Genomic DNA, 22,029 nt, shown 5'->3' on the forward strand with positions numbered 1-22,029 from the left:
CTTTGTTTTTCTTTTGAAAGGCTGTCACAAAGCTGACCCAGTTTTGTTTGTTTGTTGTTGTTGTTGTTGTTGTTTTTTCCCCAGCAGGATTCTTATCTAGGATTTGAGAGCCCTAAGGATGCCTCTTCTGTGGACAAGGGCACTAATGAAAGAATGAGAGCTGATTATCCTCATGTATGTGAAGGGAAAGCCCTGCACCGGAGGGTATTCTTCGCAGTCGTGTGGGTATGTTAGCTCTGACATGCACCCTGGAGACTGGACAAGCAGCCTTTTCTCCTTCCTCAGGGTTTTGCTCAAGTGCAACTGCCTAATGTATTGCAGCAGCAGTCTGTTTGCTGTGGATGTTGTCTCTTGTTCCTCTCATTTTCTGTAACCTCTACTTTTTCCGGCCCTGTACATCACTCTCTGAGGTGGAGAGTGGCATTTGTGCAGTGGAAGAAATAATGGGCACTGCAATTTATTGGGCTCCTGCTTCTCAAGGCTGAAGGATCCTGCTCTATCTGTACTCCAATAAAGCAACTGCTTGCTTCATGTTAAAGAGTATCTAAGAAAGCAATTATTCACAACCCTGAGAATCAGCAAATAACTCAAGCTGCTGCGATGAATGGTGTTGGGAGAGAGACAAACAGCATTCATTACAGCACTTGAACATGTCATATTTCTCCTCAACTGTAATATTTCTAGGAAACATTGAAGTGACTGTGCTGTAAGCCTACATACATAATCTCATACCCACTTTGCAAGCAACTGCAAGTGTAAAGTCATTTACACTGAAGGATTGATGATCAGCCCTGTCTCTAGTCAGAAAGGGCTATGAAAGCATCCGGAACTAATTAGCAACGAAGCGACTCTCCTGGAGCCTCTAGCTGGGGAAGGGGATGGGAGAGGCAGCCAGGAGCAAGTTTAGCCGGGGATCCCACCGGAATCTCAATGTGCTGACCCCCCCAGGGCCGCCGGTTTGGGGTCGGGGGGCGTCGCATTGAGGCCACCTCAGCCGCGCTCCCGCTCCCCTCAGTCCCGCTCCCCTCAGCCCCGGCCCCTGCCCGGGCCCAGCCCCGCTCCTGATTGGCCGAGAGCCCCCTCCTCAGGCCGGCCGCCATTTTGGCCTCCTGCCGCCTGAGGGCAGGGGGCGGCCATTTTCTCCTCGCACCCCCCCGACTCTCCCCGCTGCGGCGGACGAGGCGGCGAGGGACGGCGGCTGGGAAAGGCAGCCGTAAGCCGGGCCGGGGAAGCGTTTGTGCTGACGGGGCAGGGAGGGAAGGACGGGGGACGGGGACAGGTCTGGCCCTGAGGCGTAAAACCGCTGAGGGGGCGGCTGCGGTGGGGTGGTAGGTCAGAGGCCTGCTTTCTTTGCGTTAGGAGAACAGTGGGGCTTCAAAAATGAAATTTGACGTGTCGATGCCATCTGTGAGACTTTCAGACTCAGAAAACCAAGCACACATATGGGTAATAAACTGGTGCGACAAAAATACTCCTAACATATAATTTTGCGTGCTCTCTTGCCACATGTGTGTCCTGGCATGCTGGGACTTTGTACCAAGTAAGCTGATGACAAGACAGTGGCTTTAGTATTGCATGCTTATGCCTCTGGTGTTCTGAAAACAGCAGTAGTGATTAGGGTCTCTGTCTCCTTAGCTGATGTCCAAGAGTTCTCCCTGATACTTCTTGTCGCTTGTTTCCTGTGAGTGAAGCCTCTGTCCTATGGCCTTGTAGTGGAAAGCTTTTGAAGAGGAAAAAATACTTTGAACTCTTTCTCTGTAGAGATATAAAGCAAAAGGCTTAATTTATCACTAGACTTAGTTGTTTTTATTTGCAGTTTGCTGAGAAACTTCATTTTTCCTTACAAATAACAAAATATCTCTAAATAGCAATTTTTCAAGCCATGCTGACTGAAAAAAAAGCAGAAGGCAGTAGTTTTTTTGTTTGTTTTGTGTTTCTGCCCCCCTTCAAGGACCCTTTCTGTGTTATGGCTTGCATTTACATGACACCTTTCCTTACTATAGGTGAAAGAGGCAGGAGGGTGGGAAGCATCAAAGGAAAACATTGGTCGCAGATTTCAGTTTTGGATTAACTTTAGTCTTAATTTTGTTGTAGTTTATACAAGCAAGGCTGAATGCTCAGTTCATTATGTTAAAAGCTAGTCATCCCTGGTTCTTTTAAAACAGAAAATTGCTTGCCATTAAAAAAAAAAAATGCATCTTTATCATAGCACCTGTGTTAAGTGAGGGAGCTGAGATACAGATTAACCTCAGCTACCTACCTGTTTCTGTGATGGTGTCTTCGGTAGTATGCTCCCATCCTAGTGATTAGAATGGCCTTTGGACTCTCAATCTGTCAATTTCATTCAGTTTGCAGAGTTCACGTGATGGCTCACTTGTCCTTGAGCCTTGGCCTCGCCAAAACCAATGGCAAAACTCTCTCATTCCTCCCACCTCCCTTGTACCATGAGGACCAGTCTGTCCATCCTGAGAGCGATGCAGAGGTTTCAGGAGGCTAACACAAAAGCAAGCCAAAAGTCTCCCAGAATTAGAGGGGCTCCTCTTCAGCAAAAAGTGTTTCTCCATACAAAAAGGTCATCTAATGTTTATGCTTCTGGAACTGTGCCAGGCTAGGAAAAAGAACCAAAAAACTTTATCTGAAGGTACTGACAAGGCATGTGGAAAATGTGGTAAGATGACAACAAATTGTATCTTGTTCAGCCTATGTGGTGTTAGGGAGCACTGTTCCTGAGGCTCTAGACAGAGCGTGCGGAAGGATGAAGGTCTTGTGGAGGCATGTTAATGTTTTATGGTCTTGTGCTAAAAAATCTGCTAATGTATTAAGTTAGGATGTGTCTTTGCAGCCATTTTCTCAAGAGAACATCAGAAGCTCATATTTTTTTTAGGATTAACTGCCTGTGTCCTGGTGTTCATATTTTTAGGTTATTTTCTATTAAAAGTTTCTCCATTCATTTAGTTTATTTAATTGACTCAATTTTATCTTCACAGGACACAGGAGATATGTAGAGAAAGGTCCTTGGAAAGCACAGTGACATCTGTTTGTTTCCATGGTAGATCAAGGGTGGTTCTAAGTGTACTTCTGTTTACAGATCAGCACTTCTTACATGTTCTGCTTTGCAGGAAACTTGGCAGGGAAGTTGTATCTCTTCTATTACCTATCCTCCCTTCTCTTTTTGCATAATGCATGATTAGTGTTCAGCAAAAACTAGCAGTTCCCATTATGTTGCACAGCAGACTAAAAGAACAGTAAGGTCAACTTCCATGTTAAATGTTTTTTCACCCTCACTTGCATTACCTTGACGCACATCCTGCTAGATGCATCGAATAAGTCTTCAAAAAGGGAAGAAGCCAGGAAAAGATCCAGGAAAGACTGTGTCTTCATATTTCAGTACAAAACAGTGTCTTTGTCTAGTTTACTAGGGCACTCAATTCCAGAGGTTTCATGGGTATATATTGACAATCCATTCAATTTCTCTGTGTTTTCTTTTGTGCTTCTCACAGAGAGGGCTCTCTTCAGGGTCAGTTTCCTGCTGTGTTCGTATGCACTGCCTGTGCTGTGCTATTCTTTGTGGTTTAAAGGTTATGTGAGTGAAACAGCAGCGTGGGGCTATAAGTAGCATTTTCCTTCCAAAAGGGCACCAGCACCTTGCATGATCCAAGCAGTTCTTCCCACAACAGGTTAGTGTCAGGGTTATGCTATTGAGAGTGAACTCCTCTAATTATCCCTTGTAGCTATGCTAATGTACAGATGTGGTTGGCAGCAGGTTCCTTGTTCCACAGTGGAAGTCATCAGGTTATCAACAGGAGTTTTGTGATAAGGAAATGATGCGGTGCTTCGAAGTGCTGTTTAGCCCTTTTTTTTTCTCTCTCTCTTTTTTTTCCCTCCTTTGAAGCCTCACTCAATGGGAGAACTCATCCCATTTAGAATGCTGCCATTTTTGCATTTGTCATGGTGCCAGTCAGCTAAGTCGTGTAGTCTGCCTGAATAAATAAAGGTATTTTCTCACAGGAGATCATCTGTTGGGATCGATGCAATGCCTTATATCCACTGCCAGCTTCCTGCTGCTTTCTTGGATGCTGCTGCCTATATGCCTTTGAAGGGAAGAATATTCTGCTTGTGTCTCAGCCTCTAGCTGAGAACTAAGATACACTGCTCCATTCTTCACCTTCCCTTGAAAGCTGAGAGCTATGAGTCTCTTTTTGACACAGTCTGGATTTGCATTCCCTAGGTTGGCTGGGCAACAGCTAATCATAGAATTGTATTTCAACTAAGGTTTAATATAAAAGCTTACATAAAACTAAAGGCAAGTTTGGTGTAACCTTGCTTCTCAGAAATAAAACTATCCAGAACTGTATATTCTGTGGAATGTCATCAAAATAACTAAGGGCCATTTAATATTTTTTCATGTTCTTAACATTTTTTTTCTTTTTGCGATGCTTCTGTGTCTCTGTAGTACACCTGCCATGCCAGTGTCCCCCTCTCCCACTCCCTTGCTCTCTGCCTCCCCCATGCTGGAGGGGAGCTGGAAGTACGATCCTCTTACCCAGTGCCTTGACAGGGAGTTATTCATAGCCGAAGAGTTTCTGGTAGCAAAAGGCGGTTCTACCTATGTTTAAAACATGATTTATTTTTTATTTTTTGGGGAACAAGCAAGGTCCCAAATAGATAATTATGCATGCACTTGTAAATAATGACTACCCAGAAGCAAAAGAAATTCTGTAATTTTCTCCTGTCCTCAGACCAAACACAGGACTGAGTGGGACCTTCTGATTTGCTCCATCTGGTCCCTGCCTGGGGTAAGCCTCATGCATATAATCTTTCTTCTCTTTACAGACACACCACCCTCTTGTTTTAAAAGCGAGTAGTTACTTTTTTTTTTTTTTTTTGCATTCCACTGTGGTCATTTGGAAGCTGCTTTTGAACTTTACTGGTCTAGTGGTCAGAAACCTTCTAATTGTCAGCCTCTGGGCATCCAGTCATGCACAAGGGCTTTTTATACTGGATAGGGGGCCATTGCCCAGCATTTCACCAGACTCAGCATTTGTTGCTGTTGGTGTATGATAAATGCTATGTTTACAGCTTCTAATTTGCTCTAACCCTGGAACAAACAGCTGCAGAATGGTAACCCGAGGGTTCTGCCTTGAGGTGGAAGCACACGCGAGGTCAGCTGTGGGTAAGAGGGATCTCACCAGTGTAAGCACTGATAGTTTGTGTGTGCCACAGAGTTCCAAGAACACCAATCTCATAATTAATGAAGTAGCTACAGCATGAAGTCCTTCTTATGTGCTTATTTTGAGATAAAAGACACAGTTTGTTAAAAGTCTGAGTTTGCGGCAGCTATAAATAGCTCTCTCAGCAAATGTGGAAAAGGGAAATTATATGTAACTAAGGAGAAACAGAAAATAGAGTTTAAATACCTGTTTCATAACAGCCCCTTAATTTGGGGGGTGAGATAATGGAATAGGCTGCATACTGAGAATCAGTTTGTCTTGTGTGATACACCTTTCATTAGAAATATATTTAGTATAGTGCTTGGCACCGTACTAGGCCTAGGAACTTTTTTTCATTTTCCGACTTGCGGGACTTGCAACTGCCTGATGTTTCTTTATAGCCTGCAGGTCCTTACTGAGCCAAACATAACAGTAAATATTGGCTTTGCAGTAGCTGACAACATTGGTATGGACTTCAGGATAAATTTTTAATTGTAGAGGAAGATCTAGCTGGATTTTGCTGGGTATTCAAAACTTGGGATCGGCATGTGAAAGGTATTTAAGAACCTGTTGCATGCAAAGACAGAATGTTATGTATTATACCTAGTTAGATTAGAAGAAGGAGTGTGGATCCTACCCAAACTGCAGCAGGGCCAGTGTTCAAGCTAAGTCTTCTGCTAATTTAGAACCTCTTTGATGAGAACAAGGGTACCTTATTACATTTGATGTGGAAAGACACTGCCTTCCCCTTCCGCATGGCCATCTCTTCCCCCTCAGTGCAGTGGGATCCATTCAGAATATCCTGCCTTTGGGTGACTTGAGGCCACAAACTCCCACATCTCAGCACTGGAAAGAAGCAGAGTTCTTTGGAGGCTGCCCACACAGGTGGCAGAGCTGTCTCCTCTAGTGTGCAGTGCTGAAAATGCCTGCATTTGTTTTTACTGCATTTGCCCGAATCTTAAAATTGCAACAGTATTATTGTGGAATAAGGCAGCTCTTATCTTCATCCCGTCCTCCATCGTGTGAGTTGTTCTGCCAGGCCTCTGTGAGAATCACAGTTCACAGGTAAATGGGCAGGGCCCCCCTCCCCTGCCCTTCAGTTTAAGATGTTACTGTCCGTTCTCCAAACAGCTCTGTTTCTCTGGCATAACACTGCAGTGCCTTAGTAATTGTCCTGCATTTTATATCAGTAAGGCAGAAGACTTTATATCAATTACTGGCTAATACAGTGTTTCATGTGTGTATCTGTGAGGCAAATTCCATTTTAGGTGGGTGAAAAGTGCTCAGAGATCAATTTTCAGTCCACTCACGGCAGTGTTGCTGTGATTTGGAACATTGCAAACATTTGCAAATAGGAGTGGGACTTAAAAGGCTTCTGGCTGCTTTTGACACACATTGCCATGGTTTGAGGAGCTTTGTCAGAGCTTTGCAAAAAATCTGATGTACTCTAAGTGATGGTCACGTAGAGCTTTTATCAGGCAGTTGTGAAGTGCAATAATAAAATCATTGCGATAGAAGTTGGAGGGTTTTGTTTGAATTCTTCTGGGTTTGGTTTGGGCTAGCTGGGTTTCTGTTGGCATTTCTGTTTGGGTTTTGTGGGTGAGTTAGGTTCCTTCAGTTTAATAGGTATCTATATATATATCTGCCTGGGATAGGGGATGGACAGCAGTGATTTTATTTTAAATACTGGTCTAGCTATGTACTTTCACATCTTTATGTTGGGTGGGGAACTTTAATATTGGATGTGTGAGCAGATTACTTTAAAAACACATTTTAAAAAAATAAGACTTTGAACAGTAGGATCAGAGCTTCGTAAATGATGACTTTTTTGTGTTATTTTTGTTCTTGAGATCCAATAATAGCACAGCCATGTGTAATTGTATGTAAAGTATTAGAATCAGGAACTGCAGCAGGTGTCCTGTCTCCTAAATAAAGACAGTAAAAGAAATCATGTTCTAGTTTTGTGTAATGTGACATTATGCCCAATGTGAGACTGAGATCTGTTCAAAGCTACCAAAGCCTCTGCCAGTGTTACTCAACCAATATATCTGTAACAATAAAGCAAGTGAAGTTAACTTTATTTTAACCGTTTTGATTTGTATGAAGTTGGAGAGGCTGAAAGTATTTTTTAAAAAATTGACTAAGAAGAAGATGCTCTTAAAAATACAGTATAACAGTGGCAACTACTTGATCTGTGAAGCTGTATGCTTTTGTTGCAGTGTTTGTAAGGATAAAGTGTATTCTGACACACATGGCCTACTAAGTATGCCATAGCACTTCAAGCAGTTGGAGTTGTTCTGCCACGTTTGGCTTTGCAGACATCAAAGGTTTGCTTACAGAAGGGAGAGACCTTGGCAGTGGAGGAAAAACAGCAGGCGTGTGTTGGTGACTGACGTTCTCGTGTGGGAATTGAGGGAAGGTGACGTGCCAGCTTGTTTATGAACATTGCCAGAGAAACAGAGTACGCAGGTGTTGTTCTCTAAGAATTATGCAATGTACAGTTGAATATTTACAACCAGGAAGCTAAAAGCTAGTATGTTAATAGGAAGGAAGGTAGAGGAAAATGTCTGTGTATGGAATAATTTTCAATGAATACCATCATTTAAAGCACACAGGAAGGCTGAAACACTTCTACTACAGTTAATCCCCTCTTTTGATAATTCTTTAATGTTTTGATGTTTCTTGGTACCCAGGAACCATTTTCCTTGACGAGGTAATGCTGGGTGCTGTGTAAATGGGCAGTGACATGGTCTTCTGACCCAAAAGGTCTGTGAGGGAGACAGAAAGAGGGGGCAGGACGTAATGAACAGGGGAAGGCAGTTGAGTACAAAGACGGGAAAAGGGTCATTGTGAGAGGCAGTAGTATTGGCATAGGCACTGAGACGTGTAGGGCTGAGTACAATTTAAGGAGCTCAAATTATTTGTAATAGTACGACACATTCCTCAGACATGTAAAGGGTTGGGGATGGAAAGAAGGGGAATGAATTTAAGACTCAGATTAAATGTTGATGGTGAGTCCATGATCCAAAGTCTAACTGCCCTCACATACTTTTTCCTCTGCCCTCTTCTTTCTAATCTTAGCTGCAATTAATGCGTATTTCTCCTTGTCCACATCTCATGGTTGTAAGGAACAATTATTATACCTGACATTATGTAGAAGATGAGAATCAGAATTGCTGTTTTCCTGCTAGTCATCCCCGCAAGCCCAGTTCACTGATTTCTCTAATGGCTGCCTGGAACCTTCCCTAAATGTCAGGGAAAGTATGGAAGGAAATTTGGAGGGCTTACAAACATAGGAGGTGGTAGATCTGGGTTAGTCATAAACAACAGGAGAGGGTAAGAGCGTGTGTTTTGAAAATGTAGATGAGCAACTTGAATTATTTGCGACGGGAAGGAGGATTAGTACATCAAAGTATTAAATCATCAAAGAAAAGGGCTAGGAAAATAATGGTTTCAGCAGCACTTGGAGCAGAAATTTCAGTGGGATGGGGAGGTTTGTATTTTAATGGGTGCTCTGCCAAAATAATCTGTATAATAGCCAGAGGCAGATGGCATTGCAGTTACAGGGCTGACCAACAGGCGGCGGTCCATAATAAACTACACAAACTCACGGTGCAGGAGGAGCAGGGAGAAGGACCTATGCCTTTCTGTACTTGTTCTTAGTGAAACGTCTGGAAGGTGCAATCTCTCAGAAATGATGGTGTTCTGTAAGCCTCGTGGTTCTGTAGCACTTGGCACAGGGGAGCCCACTCGGCAGGCGCTGACATAATAATGCAAACTCGTACGATGGAAAAATGGATTCGGTGTTGCAGGAGAGCCACACACTAGGAATCTGCTGCTGCAAAATTGTAATGCGGTGGTGGCATCGGGTGCAGACACTCAACTGCACAGGAATAGAGAAAGTTGCAGAGATCCCTCTGTAACATCCCGTCTCGCAGGATGGAGTGGTTCCTTCCTGAGCTAGTGACAAGATGGGTGTGCACTGTCTCCTTCCTTAATCGCGTACATTCCACTTATTTCCACCTTTCTGCTTGTGTAGAGAACAATCTCTTTGGGGTGGGATTCCCTGCCAGCTTTATGAAAGACTTTAGGGACCGTTCATAAAGATGGAATCACTAAAAAGGATTCTTTTCCCTTGACACTGTTTGGTGAAATCACTAGATTTCTTAAGAACATGTACACATCTTGTTTATGTTTTTAATTAACTTTGTACAGTGTATAGATTTCAATATATGCTTCAGTTAGTTCAGGGACTAGATAACTGTTGAGATGTGGAGATGTACAGCTGCATAATAAGCTGTTCTCATGAGGTGTTCCGTGAAACGCAAGAGGAACGCAATGTAGAATGGATGTCCTTGTACTTAGGGTTCAGTTTTGCAGCCTGTGGCAGGTGCTGTGCACACCTGTGTGAATGCTGCATGCCTTGAAAACAAAGTGAGGTGTGTGCTGGGGACAGCTGAGCAGTAGAAGCCAGGGTAGCTGCCAAGTTAAAAGCACTTGGGTCTTTCACCTGTTATTTTCTGCAGCTTCTCTAGAACAGGCACAGTGAGACCATACTCGATCCCCCCCATGAGAAAGTAGGCAAATGTGTAATGATGCCACTGCAGCTTAGAGTCACCAGACTCTACACCACAATACCAGAAGAAGGGGACTGCAAAGAAACATTTGAGCCTTGAAATTTTATTATCTTGTTTGCATCAACCAGTTACTCCTTTCAGCACCAATAAAGGACAAAAAACCCTCTCCCTGTTGTTCAAAATACCTTGTTTGTATCAGGTCCAAGATTGTGTTTTTTTTACAGGCAAAGAAACCAATGAAAATATTTAATTTTTTATTTTTTTAATACATTTATAACAAAATGTCAGAAGGTGTGTGCTTACCATATAAAAACATTAGGTCCCAGAAGGATACAATACAGAAAAATTATTGAAATAAAAAACGTTATTCTTGTTAAAGGATTTCTAAACCTCAGCAATAATACAAGTTTTTAAAAGCATCAAGGTTATATTTAAAACAAGATGGCATGGAAAAATGAGACCTTCAGTAACAGTTTGACCCTCATCATAATGAATGGTAAAATTGGGAGTTTATCAAAGTGCTTGGATTGTAGTTATCTCTGTTCTCATCCTGTAGTGCCAGGAGGAGGTAAAAACACTTCATGTTGGAGCTGATGATATGTGCTGACACTGATGTGCTGCTGTGATCTGAAGGTGGCTCAGAGACCAACCTGGAGACAGTCAGATCTGCTCAATCTGGACCACCAAACAAAGGCCATTTTAAAAAAAAAAAAAATCTTTACTGGAATTGTAAGTTTCTTACTGTCTTATCCAACAGGTAGGACTGAGGGTCTAGCGAGACTAGCTGAGAATGCTTCTGGGACAAAACCTTGTAATAATTCTAGCACAAGACAGGTAAACTCATTATACAAGACAGCTTCCTCAAGGGTTTCTTAAAGCAGGCCACACCTCCGAGGGCTGCAGGCTCTCGGAGCCATTTTGTGGTACAGTTTATGTTTAGTTGCTTTAGATTGCTTCTATTAAGCATCTGGTTTGTAATGGTGACAAAACTAGCTGGCCACCAGCTGAATTATTTATAGTAAACACTTTTTCACATAGCATGAAGCTGTACATTAACATTACTATCCTAGTCCTGAGTGGCTGAGCTGTGGTGCAAAGCAGGTGGATTGTGTATCCTTTTCAGGCCCTCAGACAAACAGTGCACAGTTACCTGAATCTGAAAGCCTGAAAGGCTACGTACGGACTGTTTTCTGTTTCTTGTTTTTTTTGAAGTAATCTAAAGGTACCAACTTTGTAACGACCTGACATCCTTGAATCTTCTGGAATTTCTTAGTTTTCAGCTGTCCTCGTTCATGTCTTTTGTTACTTGTTCTAGAACTGCTGTTGTAAAATGCAAATTGAACATGAGAAACAGAAGATGTTATCTAGCTTTTATAAAAACAGATGACACATCATCTACAGTATCCATGTTGAGTGGCAGATATTAAACCAATTATAGCATTATCACCCACTTCTTGAAGATACCTAAAACTCCTGTACAAAGTGGGGTAAGCAGCAGTAGAGTAAGCTTAACTCAAATTATTTATAAATAACATCCTACTGATAAATTGGGTCATGCTGTCCTTCAGCAAGGTAGGATTGACATCTAAAAAAGCTATCCAGGCTTTAATTTCCTGGGCATGTTATGCCTTTTTTTTTTTTTTTCTTTTTTCTTTTTTCTCTTTTTGTATGCAAATATGCTATTACATAATATCTGTCTAAGGCTTGTAATGATTGATATCCTGCCAGCACAGTCATTGTCTGAATGATTCTTTGTGAGATAGGATATGGAACTGTAGTAGTTGTATAGACAAACTCATTTTTCTCCAGGATGTTACTCTTCTGGAAAAAAAAGTCTGTTGTCTGTTTACAGTTTACTGGTACATATGCTCTCTAACTCCTGCAAGCGTATCAAGGCATCAGAAGGCACAGGATCAACGCAAAGAAAGCAAGGAGCATCTGTACAGTGGTGCCATGAAGCTGTACCTCCTACCATCAGTCTCTTGCAAAGTTAGATACGTAAGACAGTAAATCGGTAAGAACTACCTAGAGTGGCTATATGTATGTGCACGGTTTAAAGAGAACATTTTACAACTGTCCATTTCTTGATCACTGAAAAACTTCAGAACATCAAAATCTAAAACAGTTTACCTCAAATTTGAAAAAATATTCCTCAACATATCTCAAAAAGCTGACAAAAGTGCCTTGTTTTTAGTCAGCACAAAGCCACAGAACTAATTTAGAAGTAATTTAGACAATGTTAGTTTTACTGTAAATAAGGTAATGTTGTTTGGCAGTAGTTTTATGATTATATCCCACACAGTGTCAAATTCAGCTCCTGCAACTGATGCTTAGTGAAACTGATATTAAATTGTAATTTACATTGTTAGGAAAGCTATTAAAAATATTGTACCTTATATTTATTCTTACTACTGAGAAATAGCTGCTGGACAGCACACAAATTGCTATTGATACTGTTTGTTTTTTCTTTTTTAAAAAGGTTAATAAAATACAAGCAAGGTAGAAAATAGGATTAAAAGCATTGTTTCAGGTACAAGTCTTTCTGAATTGGATGGAAAGATAAGAAACGAGAAAAACACATTGCACTTACGTGCACCCTCTGTATAAAGAGAAACATACAAAGTGGGAAACTCATGGTGCACTGGGGTAGTACACTGAAGTCTCTGATGCTGTAAACTTGAATTCCTAATTTTATCAAAAAGGGGATTTGAGTCTGGTTCCATTTTTGAGTCCCCATGGGGTACACTTTGCAGATTACCGCATGGTTTGGCACAGTACACTTGCAAGAGGCAGTCTCTGCTGAAGGGATGCCAGGACTGGGAGTGAGGCATAAAACGTGTCAACATCGGGTGCACTGGGAGGGTGAGCAGTGGCCTAACACCTACTGGGAATTAGCCAATACTGTCAGTCCATTACTTTCATTGTCTATGAAGTTTTTCCACTTGCAAAATCCGGCTGATCTAAGTATAAATTCTGTTGTTTGCTGTAGCAAAGCCAGTACAAGAGGCTGCGCAGACTAGGATTTCTAATGTAAGTCTATTTTATTCTGATTAGCTCAAGCTGATTCCTAGTAGGTAGAAACTAAACTAACAAGATCTTCAGGAGTTTGTGGCCAGCAGAACTAAAAAAGCTTACTTAATGGAGTAAGTATAACTATTACATTAATTCTTCTCAGCACGGGGAATTTGCAATGTAGAGGAAATACCTCTAATACTGAAGAGGAATTAGGCAGAAGAAACCATGTATTGGTTAAAATGCAAGGGGTCTCATTGTTCTTCCAGCAACATAAACCCTTCTGAATTTAAAGCCCTAGAAAAGCCAAGAAACCCAGTTATAGACCTGATTCTCAGCTTTTCTTCTGTCCTTTTTTTTCCATTAAGGTTACAGAGGCTAAGTAAGTAAGGTCGTGGGGATAAGATGGCAAAGTGGGGGTAGCCCCACATTTAAAGAGTTGCAGTGGAAAAAAACAATTCGATGGCAAGACCCCTATTAAAGTCTGTGAGAATGTAACAAATGAAGATTTGTGTCTCACAGACATGCATCTATGGTCTGCTCAAAGGAAGTAGTTACTGAACACTGAGAGTCACAGTTCTGTAGTTACTGTAGCTGCCTGTGCTGTGCTTTCCCTTTAAGTATACTGATTCCTTTGGAAAATTAAGTGAATCCTGCCTTACCAGTCATAAGCTGTTCTATACTTTTTTCCCCAAATGTCACTTATGTTTATGTTAACCCTATATCTAGCATGCATTTTACAAGCTATTTCCCATTTTACTCTTTCTAGCTAAGGCAGAATGTTGGCTCTGGTGTTGTCTCTGGTACTACAGAAATCTATTCACTCTACTGTAACACATACATCATCCCATACCATAATTCAGAACTGCCCCACGTGTGGGAGATAAAGAAAAGACATTACAGGGGAACTATATTTCTTCTTAAGGGAATAACTTGCACTTAGAAAACTAAAGGCCCAATTCTGGAGTTGTTATTTGGACAAAACACTTCACAATTTCAGTGGCATCACAGCTAAAAGAAGGGTGGTACAAGTGTGTTCTTAATGCCTTAATTCATTTTTTTTTAATACCCTTAAATTGGAGAGGAGACTACTGTTCTGCAAATCAAACAGTTTTTGTTTGCTTTAAGATCTTTGTATTATGACAGAAGGGTTTGCCAGTCCCAGAATGCCTTGCTTTGGCTGGTATCTGATTTTTGAATTAACTTCCATTCTGATATTCCCCATGGTATCTTACTGACTAGTTTATCTCAGAGTGGCATGCAGTGCGGGCGCATGCTACTGATGCAAGCACGCTACTACAACTTCAACAGGCTAAAGAAAAGAAAAAAAGCTTTAGCTTCGTAGTTATACAAAGAAATTATGCAAAAAACCATTGAGCAGCACTAACTCACAGACTAATTACAAACTAAATTGTGCTATATATTAGTATAAAAACATGTTTTAGTAAGAATGGCACTGGTTCAGAAGGAATTAGGACTTCCATCTTGGTTCCGTTCAGTCCACAGTGAAAGCATTGTAGTACAGGCCTGCCCTGTTGCCTAAGCAACTTGTGACAGTGGCTTTTGGCCACAACCCCTTCAATTTCTTCCCTTTTTGTATCCTCCATTGTTGGTACGTTCTGGGGAGTAGCCTGGGTCAGGTCTGGTCATCTTTCCTAACGTGGCACCAGAATAGTTCGTTCTTAACTTGCGATATTTTCCTAATATCATTAACGTTTCCCTCTTCTAAGCTCTCAAAGCTGGTCAGTTTTAAGGGTCGTCTTCTCCTGTAGACACCATGAGACGCATTGCTACCGGTAGGTGGTCTGTCAAGCCTGCTAGCTGGGTAATAAAGCTGAACTCTTCCACTTCCTGCAGAAGGAAACAAAAGTAAAAAGACGTTTGGGGGGCTGTACTGTACAAGGCATGGCATGCAGCTAAAAAGGAAGTCTGCTTTCATTAGACTGAGATGCTAAAAAGTAATCAGGAGCCCTGCTCCTTGTGTCACAATTCCAGCCTCTGTCCTGGCAAGATTGTGTAGGACCAAATTAAATTTCTGTAGGAAATAGTGCTTGCTTCCCAGCTTCCAAAAGCTGGATGTAGGAACCTTAATGTTCTCTTCACACAATTTGGTTTCCCCCTCCTGTGGGCCGGTTACTTACTTTGCCAGTACTTTGGGAATTGCAGGAAGCATGCATGCTGTAGTTCTGCAGGAGCTTTCTGGCTAGCATTAACTAGCATGGCCTGAGGGGAAAGAGTCTCTTCCTAGCCACTCATTTCTCTTTTTGCTGTCAGCATGAGACTTATCAAAGACCTGATCTGGGTCAAAACTATTCAGATATTGGTTTGACTTGCTGCTTGTATGAATATAAGATGGGTTTACTATACAGATGCACCACAGCCATTTTTGCATCTGAAACAGGAAGCCTCAAAACAATTTAGCTGCTCAGCAGCCTTGTCCACAGAGTGCACAGACAGATTGAGGTATGATCTGCTAAGCTGCACTGAATTGCTTGATTGCCTGCTCTTCTGTGGTAATTGCAGTGGGTTATGGTGGACTACTTTATCTTTTTCACCATGGAATTCCATTTAAGGAAAGGTCCTGTGTGAAGCAGCAGACAGTGCAGGGCAGGTTCTCATTCTAGTTAGCCCGTGTCAAGTTCTGCCTTTGTACTGCGGACTTGCAACCTAGGTTGATTTTCATAGGCGTAACAAAAGCATATCCAGACAGTTGAAAAGATTAAAAAGCATTCAGTTTGCAGGTATGGAAAACATCAGTGGAAACACTTACTCTGGCAAAAGATTAACAAAACAAAAAACATGTTCCTTACAGAGGGCAGCACATCTGTAAGGATTACTACAAGTCTATCTAAAATTGATTGAATTGGCTTTCACATTCAGTACTTGCATGCAAATAGTAGAAGATAGCAACAAACAGTAGAAGATAGCAAAGCACCAGGTTCTTCTTGGAATATAAACTGGAACCCACACAGAAGGGGCTGCACAACTATCTGGACAAATTTGTTCTGTGAGTTATGTTTTTTTTTTGTTAGCTGCAAAACTCACCACTTTCCATTCCAGGTAGAGACCTTCTTCTGTATAAAGCATATAATCAATCCTCCTCCCGTTTCCTTTCAATGAAGCCTTCCTCCCCTTTTGACTGGAATTGTGGTTCTTGCTGGTGGGATAGACTAAGTAGCCTTTCCTTCCTTCTTCACTTTCCAGCACCCTATTATGTAAAAAAAAGGCATTAGATGTTGGCTTGTTCTGTCCCTTAGTGCATTACGCTAGCTCGCTGAATCCCCAGTAAGGGCAAGAATGCCTGTCCAGAAGTGCTAAATACACAATGTGAAGCACACCTCCCAGGTGTGTCTCTGAATATGAGGTTGTACCTCTGCTAACAGTGCTCTTACAGCCTTGTGGTGGGTTTGGCATCACTGATGTCGTACAGTGGTCCTGCAGACCTACCCTTGTAGCCAGGAGAATAAAAATGTGAGAGCAGGCACCTGTCCACCTGCTGTGTGTAGCATCCTGTAGTAGAGATTAGATAACCCCTGAAGGATTGTTTTGTACAATAATTCTGTGTTGCTATGCTGTATGTTTTCAATATCATTTTGCTGTTTTATTGGATGTAAAAGGAAACTTGTGTTACTATCTCATGTTCTATTTAAAAGATCTACCAAAGGAGCACTATGGACAACAGACACAGTTGTGCATGTGAAAGCGGAGCTGCATGCAGTAACTGCATGCACAGGTTAGCACACCAACAGTTTATATCAAGTACAGTCACAGCTGTTTTGCATGATAACTGTACCGGAAGAGAGGGCCAGATCAGGTTATGTTTCTTCTGTCTTGCTCAAAATACAGAAGCAAATGTTTTTCAAAGTCGCTTCCCTGAAAATCATTTTCCTTTACTTACCTGCCAAACCCTGAGCTCAAGGTTCTGTGATTTCCTGTGTTGGTGACACAGGATGGTTAATGACACCATTAGGCTACATCAACTGTTGCAGGAGAACCACTGAGCCATGAACTTGGGTCCTAGCAGGTGTAAAGCCTTTAATTTCACCTTGGGGAAAAAAATAAGATATTTTGGTCACCCAGTTTCTGACTTTGGATGACTTTTTGATGATTGTTTTTGTGTGTTTGTTTTTTTTTATGCAAGCGAGTGTACAGAATGAAGGAAAAACGAGACAAATGTTAGACTGTCAGATGTGTCAGTGTTTTAGTTTCACATGCTTTCTTAGTCAAGTTTTGTCTCTTTGGAAAGCTCTGGGTGGTGACAGGGGACATAGTACTTGCTACAGTTGATTAGGTCTCATTAACATTATAATCAGTAAGATTGGGTCAGTTGATGCCTGCTAGTACTTAATGTGCCTTCAGAAAATAACAGTGACAAAGTCATGGTTGTATAGCTGGTTAATCACAGGGTTTCTAACTCCCTTTGGACTTAGTGAAGTATTGAAGGTTTTTAGAGTTTATTGTAACCAATTTATAAAAGTAAGCTTCCTTTTATGTATTATTCAATTTTAGACTGTCATCTAATAACTCACGTTAAATTAGCTTACTCCCTGCACCCCATTTGCAAGCTGACTTTACAAAGAGCTACTGCAAATGATTGACTTCCTGAAATCCTTTTTCTAGATCCAAGAAAGCAAGCTCTTTGATGGAACCGACCTCTTTCAAAAATTATATTTATATTTGGCAAAGCCAATTAAGAAACAAAGTAGAAGAAAGTGCTGATTACTGCTGCAGTACTGTGCACAAAAACTTGCACACATTAATTTAAAAGCTAAATTTGTTTTAGCTTCATCTCTTTCCTTTTGAATGTCTGTGAACGCTGGGTATTCACTTAACTCACACAACTGCTCATGGAAGAGAAATGTTAATTTCAAATACCTGGGGAGAATTTATTATACTTGGGCATGCACATGCTTCTGACTGAAGCTGCTATCACTTACACATAACGGTTTATTCTTTGCTTCTGCCAAACATCCAGCTATGCCAAACTAATGATTAAATATTAACAACTTAAGTGAACATAACTAATTATGACCGTTGCACAACTAAATCTGATTTATTTTTTTCAGAACAATTGCCTTAACTCCTAGAACACAAAGAAAGGCAAGCTAGAAAGGTAGTTGGAACTTCAGTTTTTCCTTTTTGGAGTTACTTGGGACTGAAGCTCTTCAGTTTAAATGTGAAAGTTGCATTTTTCTGGACACTGGTTTTGTGGTACTGACTGCAGCTGCCATGAACAGAGGAACATGAAGAGTGGTGTATATAACGGAGCCATAAACAGGTGGGCAGCACCCGAGTTAAGGATGGCTCTTAGTGGTGGTTCTGCCTGTAGCCCAGAATTGGGAGCGACTACCTGGCAGTGGAGACACGCAGTTTTGTGGAGTCTAGAAAAATTTGATTTTAAATCATGTTTCTTAGCTGTCTTGTAAGGTGCTCTTCTGTGCCAGACCATTCAGGGCTTAGAGACTACAAGTGGCTTATTCCAGTCCTTGCTTGAAGGTGAACGTTATCTTTGTGACACAAGATCAGTTGCTTGCATTTCATGAAGCCTCTCTGGGCTGGGTAGAAGCTTGTGCAGCTCCTAGCATTGCTGGAGGGCCCCAGATGATTATGTCTAGCTTATTAATTGTTCCATAATTATAAATGACTTGCTCATTATTTGTACCAAGTAGGTTTGTCTATTCCAATGTTTTACGTATGCTGTACTTAACATTAAAGAGATACTTAAGAACTAGTTGTTCTACTGCTTTCATGGCCTAATTAGTTTGATAATGTGAACTACTTAATTTTATTTATAAACTGCAGAAGAGTGCTGATGGAGAAATAATTCTCTGAAGAGCTTACGTTGCCAATTTCAATGTATGTTTTAAATATCTGTAAAACTTGATAAAAGTCTTACTGAAAAACTTAAGAACGGTTTGATTTTAGGCTGTACTCTGTTTTGCTGCATATATGGACAACCCTTGTGAGCTGGAAAGTGCTCAATAGCCCTCCATAATCCCTCAATACTTCACTTCTGTTTGTTAGGAGAAATGCTTTTTTAAAAAATGCTTCAAAAAAATCTTTAAAGCCCAGATTCCATTAACGACTTTGAATTTTACTGAATTGATTGGTAATTTCTACAGTTACATTTACCATTCCCTTGCAGAGGTGGGAGGATTGGCTTCCTTGGCCTCTTGTGGAAGTGATGGTTTCTCTAATATAAAAGCACCTTTATAGAATTTACATGTTCAGGTCCTAGCTTCCCTGCAGCTATGTATAAAAAGCTAGTTGAAATTCCTGTTAAGTAGTTTTTTTCATTGGTTTAAAAGAAATATATATTGGAGAAAATATAAGCCCCTTTTAATAGGTAAAAATTCTTTTGTATATTCTGTTACCAAAATTCAAGAAAATTTTTTTGTTACCTCATGCTGAGGTGCTGTGCATATACATAGGTAGCATGAGTAATATTCTAAACCTGTATTGATCATTTAATGGCTATTTATCATTCATGTATTTGTCAGTGGAATTTAATTGCTAAATACAAGCAACTCTTCAGGGAATAAAACAAGATACCCCCCCCAAATTAATTTGGTGACAGATTGTCTCAAAAGGCTGCTTGAAAACACAGATTTTATTTTTTAAAGAGCTCCAAGCCTGTTCTTGGAACCATAAAATAGAATGTTACACCCACATACAGATTTGCATTTGCAAACTTGATTGTAGAGGCCAAATTACCTTACTTTTGCTTCCCAAAAATGCTCTTCACATGTACTAAATTCATGTTTTTCAACACGTGAATAGAAATGCCTAGAAATTTTGCAGGCTTCTGAATGTGCAAAGTGTGACTCGCTGTAACAAATCCTTATCTTTTGAGTATAAACTAAACCTAGACCTTAGAAATTAAGTAAGATCCTAGACGTGTTCAAAACATATCAAGACCACCAGGGGTAGCCTCACCTAATGCATTCATCCGAGTGTCCGTGCATACCATACTGTACTGCACTTTTTGAGTAAAAATGCTCTTGCAAATTAATAATTTTTGTATTTGTCATAAGTCCACTAGCTCAAAACAAAAATACTGTTTCTCAGTATCAAATCTTCTTTAAATCATTGCCATACTAGGATCACTGAATGATGATCAGCCATTCCTAGTTACATGTGATGTGCTATTTTAATTAATTCCTCTATTTGTGAGTTTGCTTTTTTATATTCATCAAATTTTGCAAGCTTTCTAGCATGGGATGTCTGGTTCGGGGGATGTGTTTTAAACCTCACGATTCTTTTCATTTGAAGATAAGTATGTTTCCTTTTGTTTCTGTCCTTTGCAGAGACATCACTGTGGAACTAGCTGCCTGGCAAGGGGTTTTCAGACTGCATACCCTTTTCAGTCATGCTCAGAATTCTTGTCCTGTGAGCCCGTCCAGGTAGGACCAACTCTCGAGACAAAAACACTGACTTCAGTTGCTCTCAACTTTTCACCCACCGAATTCCAACAGACCTTTGAGAAGCAGATGCTTTTCCTTCCCTTTTTTCCCTCTGCCCCAAGACACCCCGAATAAAAAATAATTTATTTTTTACAGTCCTTGAAACACCTCTCAATTTGTGAAATGTTAAATAGTAAGCAATTAACTGGCTTTTTAAGGAATCTCTTAGAGCATGTAGGAGTTGCATACTTCTGTAGGTTATCTGGAGTGCACACTTCATCATCATATAATCCTTCAGGATCCAGCAAGGTACCTGTGAACAGAAAGGGAAATGTGACCATCCCAGCATGCAGCCTGTTACTGGCCTCTCAGAAAACTTCTTGGGGCACAGGTATGTGAAGACAGCGTATGTGACAGGGGTGGGACAGAACGCTGTTCTGATTTGAAAGCACTTTATATTCACTTCTGTGAATTCACAGCAGTAATAACCATAGCAGTTCTTCTTACAGTGCCTGCATCTCACACCTGACTAAGTGAGGCTTTTAGTCTGAGGGATTCTTTATTTTCATAACAAATATAGAAACAATAATAGTATAATGGTAACAGTGTGGATGCGGGTACGTGGCCTTAGTACCTCAGCTTTTCCTTTGCTGTCTCCCTCCATGACTTCTGTTCCATTTTACCTAAGCACAGTCCCTACCCTAAGCTTCTTAGATGTTCCCAGCAGATTTTCCAATCTGAACTTGAACTTTGTGTTTTCTGTTGCTTCTCCTTTTCTATACTATGAATGCTGTCTCTTGTTCCTTAATAATTCTTGACTTAACTGTTTCATTCATTTTCAACCTATATGCACAAGAGATTAGCAAAAGGTAGTAGGTTCTAGTTCCTTGCCAGTCTAGATGAGCAGCCTTGGTTTAGTCTTCACAAGCAACTCCTCTATCCCAGCTTCCCTAAAGCTACCTTTCAAAATGTTGTCTCTGCCCTTTGATTTTTCTCAGGAGCAGAGAAACTTTTTTTTCCCCCTGCTACAACAGAGTAAAGCCACATTCTTAAGTAGTTCCAAATTCTTAAATTTAGCATCTTCACAGTTGTAAATGCTCCTCTGAAGAAAAACTAGTTCCTGATCTAAAACTTTACTGAGGTCAAATGAGTTTCACCAGGTCTGAGTTCTGTGAAATCTGATATAAGATGAACTCTGCAAGTTCACAGTAATGTTAAAATACCTCACTTAAAGTATTTCTGTAATGCCAAATGGAACATTCTGATCAAAAGCTGCATGTTTTTGTTGCATGAAAGAAGCACGGAAACAATAACTTGGCTCTCTTTTTTGCAAAGTAATCTAGAGGTTATTTAAGAAGTACAATAAGTGTGGGAAGGCATTCAGTAGCTTCATGCATAAGCTCTAGAATAGGGACCTGGGTTTGAGATACCTGTTTGATTTGTGATTAAAATTCAAGAAAACATTGTTAAGATTCACAAACAATATTGTTACTACCTTAGAGGAATACCCATTGCAAATATTTGGTCTCCACAGATTGTCGCTGCCAGTTAGCTGTGTGGCCTGCTGCTCTTGGGTGTTCTGAGAGTGACAGACAAGAACATGTTCATACAGTGATGGCTAGAGAAGGTCTTACCGATTGCCCATGGTTTATCCTCTCCAGGACCAATTCGACATGGGTCTTTGTAGTGTGTAAACAGAGAATGCTGTTGCTCCAGCTTGTCCTCTGCAGGAAAAGAACAAGACCAAGAAAAAGCACATCAGTCATACATTGTTAAACCTGTGGATAACTGCATGTTCTGCCACAAAAGAAAAGGCAAGTCTTCCTC

The 22,029-nt window shown here is 40.8% G+C and overlaps 1 protein-coding gene and 1 long non-coding RNA gene across 4 annotated transcripts in view; one reads left to right on the plus strand and one right to left on the minus strand.

Annotated features, from left to right (window-relative positions):
* Nucleotides 1-9,874: 9,874 nt before the first annotated feature.
* Nucleotides 9,875-22,029, minus strand: part of SMPD3 (sphingomyelin phosphodiesterase 3) — a 118,595-nt gene continuing 106,440 nt past the window's right edge. For all 3 annotated transcript variants that reach the window (XM_035336550.1, XM_035336551.1, XM_035336552.1), the window contains 4 exons: nucleotides 21,837-21,926; nucleotides 20,452-20,515; nucleotides 15,845-16,007; nucleotides 9,875-14,650 (listed from right to left, as the gene is read on the minus strand). In XM_035336550.1, the coding sequence (XP_035192441.1) occupies nucleotides 14,549-14,650; nucleotides 15,845-16,007; nucleotides 20,452-20,515; nucleotides 21,837-21,926 (419 nt within the window). In that variant the 3' untranslated portion in view covers nucleotides 9,875-14,548. The remainder of the gene's footprint in view (nucleotides 14,651-15,844; nucleotides 16,008-20,451; nucleotides 20,516-21,836; nucleotides 21,927-22,029) is intronic.
* Nucleotides 17,408-22,010, plus strand: LOC118172566. Its single transcript, XR_004753756.1, has 4 exons — nucleotides 17,408-18,077; nucleotides 20,107-20,202; nucleotides 20,501-20,593; nucleotides 21,864-22,010. It is a non-coding gene; the product is annotated as an uncharacterized LOC118172566 (long non-coding RNA).

This window comes from Oxyura jamaicensis, chromosome 11, assembly GCF_011077185.1.
Source record: "Oxyura jamaicensis isolate SHBP4307 breed ruddy duck chromosome 11, BPBGC_Ojam_1.0, whole genome shotgun sequence".
NCBI lineage: Eukaryota > Metazoa > Chordata > Aves > Anseriformes > Anatidae > Oxyura > Oxyura jamaicensis.